This window comes from Martes martes (genome assembly GCF_963455335.1).
Source record: "Martes martes genome assembly, chromosome: 15".
NCBI classification, from domain to species: Eukaryota; Metazoa; Chordata; class Mammalia; order Carnivora; family Mustelidae; genus Martes; species Martes martes.
The window spans coordinates 27120588-27123684 of record NC_137903.1 but is presented as its reverse complement, the minus strand read 5'-3'; the positions used below and the strand labels follow the sequence as shown (position 1 = coordinate 27123684).

Here is a 3097-nt window from a genome sequence, read left to right as displayed (position 1 = left end):
CTAGCACCCAGTCTTTATTCATTTTTTAAAAAAGAAATCCAAATAAGTTAGCAAAAAAAAAAAAAAAAATACAAAACAAGGTCAAAACCACACAATGCTTAGTTAAGAAAAGAAATCACCCCAAGAGCCCCTGCCCCCCTCCCTGCCTGTCCCTGGCAGCTCGTGCACAGGAGACCTTGGTCAGATGGCAGCTTTACAAACAACACAAAACATAAAACCACTGGAAGGTTCCCAGTATTCACTGCAAAAGCTTGGCCCCCCAGGGACTTGGGAACAGAGGGTTGTTCCTCTCCCTTTCTTCTCTCTCGATTCAGGGCAGGCCCAGCCCAGCCACTGGCATTGGGAAGAGACAAGAACAGGAGATGCACACAGCTCGTCCTGGCCAGGACACTGTCTCCGGCTCTCAAACCGCTTTTCTCAAGGGGGTGGAATTGGCTGCATTATGAACAAAGGGAAACTCCTGAGTTTGCCCCCTTAGATGGGGCACACACGAGGGGCACTCTGGTCCCCTGCTTCATCTCCCCGGAAACAGGATGCTCCTTGCTGTAGGGAGTCAGCTACATGAGAGTAGCCGTTCCCTCTCTGGGTGGTGAGTTAACCTTATATGGATGAGGAAGGGGACATTCTGGCATTTGGCAGCCCCGGGGCTGGCATTCTGGCATTTGGCAGCCCCGGGGCTGGCTTTCTGGCATCAGGACAGCCTGGCTTAGGAAGCCCGTGCTGCGGGAGCGGTGGCATCTGTGGCCAGCGTGGGGGCTCCCACGGACACCCGGCCTGGCAGACGGTCTCAGTTAGGCATGGTTTCATCCGGGAAGGCCACAGAGACGTCTTCCACCGTGATGCTGTCCACAATGGAGGTGAGCGAGTGCAGGTTGTGGGCGTCGGCAGGATCTGCGGTGAGCAAGTGATCTGTACGGAGAAGCAGGGAGGATGTTACCTGGGTGGTGAAGGGGGTGTCGAGATTCAGGACAGGGAATGAGCTCTTTGGGGGTGGAGCAGGTTTTCCCAGACAGATGCGTGAGCAGAACTCAAGAATCCTACTCCCCAGCCCATGCCTTTCCCAGCGCTCCACGCGTGCGCACATGTGTATCTGTCTGTGTGTACACTGAACACATATGCCTCCTCTCTGAACTCCTCTACTTGGGTTAGAATTTGAAAGCAGCTACTCTGTGGTGGGGCCGGGACAGCGTCTCCAGGGAGGCTGGAACTGCCTTTTGCCGGCCCCGTTGTGCGGGACTGACTCAGCGATTCCCAGGGACCCCTGGGGCAGGGACATTCTCCTCTCCATGGAGCAGGTCAGGCCCCAGGCATGGGGTGGGGAGCTGCAGGAGGCCTAGACCGGTCCTTAGCTGGTCAAGATCTCAAGGAGACCTAGGGCCTTCTGGCCCTCCGTTTGGGACCCTGGGTTCAGCCGTTCCCTGGAGATACCAAGGGAAGAGGACTGGAACAGACAACTGGGCCTAGAGACAGGCTGATGGGGTTGAGCCGAGGTTTTGAGGGTCTCACTTACCCCCTGTGTTGGGGCCAAACTCCAAGGTGCTGCCCCACTCTGGACTGCAGGAGGCGCTGTGGGAGCTGCATTCGCTGGGCACCTGCAAGACAGGGTGAAGGCCCAAGGTCAGAGCACGAGCCATTTTTGGTGATGTCTTTCTGTCCAGTTCCACGGGGCGAAAGCTCCCATTGTGGGGTTGCACAGTGGGCCACAGGCTGCAACCCTCCAGCCCAGGGCAGCCCCCAGCCTCAGGATCTTCACAGGCAGCAACTTTCATGCTCCTGCCTGACCGCAGAGCCCCTGCTTCCAGGCCTTTCCTGTCCTCCATCCTGGGTGGTGAGTCCATCCTCAGAGGACACCCAGCCTAAAGGGGTCCCAGGTTTTCCTGACCCTAGGATAAGGATGGAGGAAGCAGGTGCGGGTTGGCTGGGGCTCTGGGAGAGACACTGGGTAGTTGTTCTCTCCGCTCAGCCACATACCCAGGATGGCGTGGGGTGGGGGTGCAAAGTGGCCCCCGGCCGTGCCTTTCAGACCCCAACCCCAGGCACTGGGATGAACCCTTGCTCCCACCCAGGCTGACTCTGGACTTGCTCTCGGATCCCCTTCTTCAGTCCTCTGCCACCCCCCTCCACATCTGCTTCTACCCACTGCCTTTAGCCTGACTGGAAAGGACAAAGGGACACCAGAGGTCAGTTGGACAGCCCAGTTCTGACGAAGGAGGGGGGTCTCGTGGGCCCATAAGATCCCACCTGTCATCTGCTCCTACCCTCTGACCGAGCACCCCCCTAAGGGTCACGAGGCTGTCCAGGGTCTCCCATGCCCCCCTTCCCCCGGGGCAGCCAGGGTGGGACAGCCACTTACTCCTGGCTGGGGCCCGCCGCTGGCCCGGTAGCGGAGGTCCCGCTCTTCCTGGTGGAGGGAGCTGAGCAGGGCCTGCAGGCGCTCGATGTACTGGATGGCGCTGCGCAGGATCTCCACCTTGGGCAGCCGCTGGCTGGGGTTGGGCAAGGTGCTCCTCTTTAGAGCCTCGAACGCCTCGTTCACCTTCTTTAGCCTGCGCTTCTCCCTCAGCGTGGCCGCGCGCCGCCGGTCCACGGACACCGACTTCCTCTTACACACCTTGCACGCCCACGGCAGGCACTGGCCCAGGCAGTGCTCGGGGGACCCCAGCCCCTTGTCCTCGAGGGGCCCTCGCGCCTCGGGGCTCAGGCTGAGCTCTGCCCGCTCGTAGCCCGGCGGCTCGAAGGCCTGGAGGTGGACGGGCAGGTAGTTCTCCCCGTCATAGAAGTGGGGTTCCTGGTAGAAGTAGGGGGAGGTCTCATACAGCTCCATGGGGTCGGAAAAGACTCGTTCCCCAAGCTCCTGCAGCCCCTCACGCCAACTGCTGGGTGCCATTTAAACCCTCCCCGCTGGCATGGAACCAGAGATAAATATAGCCAACGCCACGGAAACCTGAGCCCCCCCTAAGCTGTTGCTGCACATCAAGACGTTTACAGTGGATTAGATGCGACTCCCCTTCCCTCTCCCCGCAGCCCCACCCCACCCAGCCTCCTGCCCCAGCCTGGGCCGGCTCCTGTGCACGGGGAGGGAGGCTGTCGGTGTAAT

General features: G+C 59.8%; 1 protein-coding gene across 2 annotated transcripts; it reads right to left on the bottom strand.

Moving 5' to 3' along the window:
* Positions 1-2895, bottom strand: MYOG (myogenin). 2 transcript variants are annotated; one of them, XR_013968032.1, is made up of 4 exons: positions 2354-2887; positions 1511-1592; positions 691-909; positions 1-647 (listed from the first exon to the last, which is right to left on the bottom strand). XR_013968032.1 is itself a non-coding variant. In XM_080824625.1 (3 exons), the coding sequence occupies exons 1-3, from the start codon at positions 2885-2887 to the stop codon at positions 788-790; spliced, it is 738 nt and encodes a 245-aa protein (XP_080680751.1). In that variant the 5' UTR covers positions 2888-2895; the 3' UTR covers positions 1-787. The 2 variants fall into 2 exon arrangements, 1 of the variants encoding a protein (XP_080680751.1); XM_080824625.1 differs by having other exon boundaries at positions 1-909; positions 2354-2895.
* Between the last annotated feature and the right edge of the window lie 202 nt (positions 2896-3097).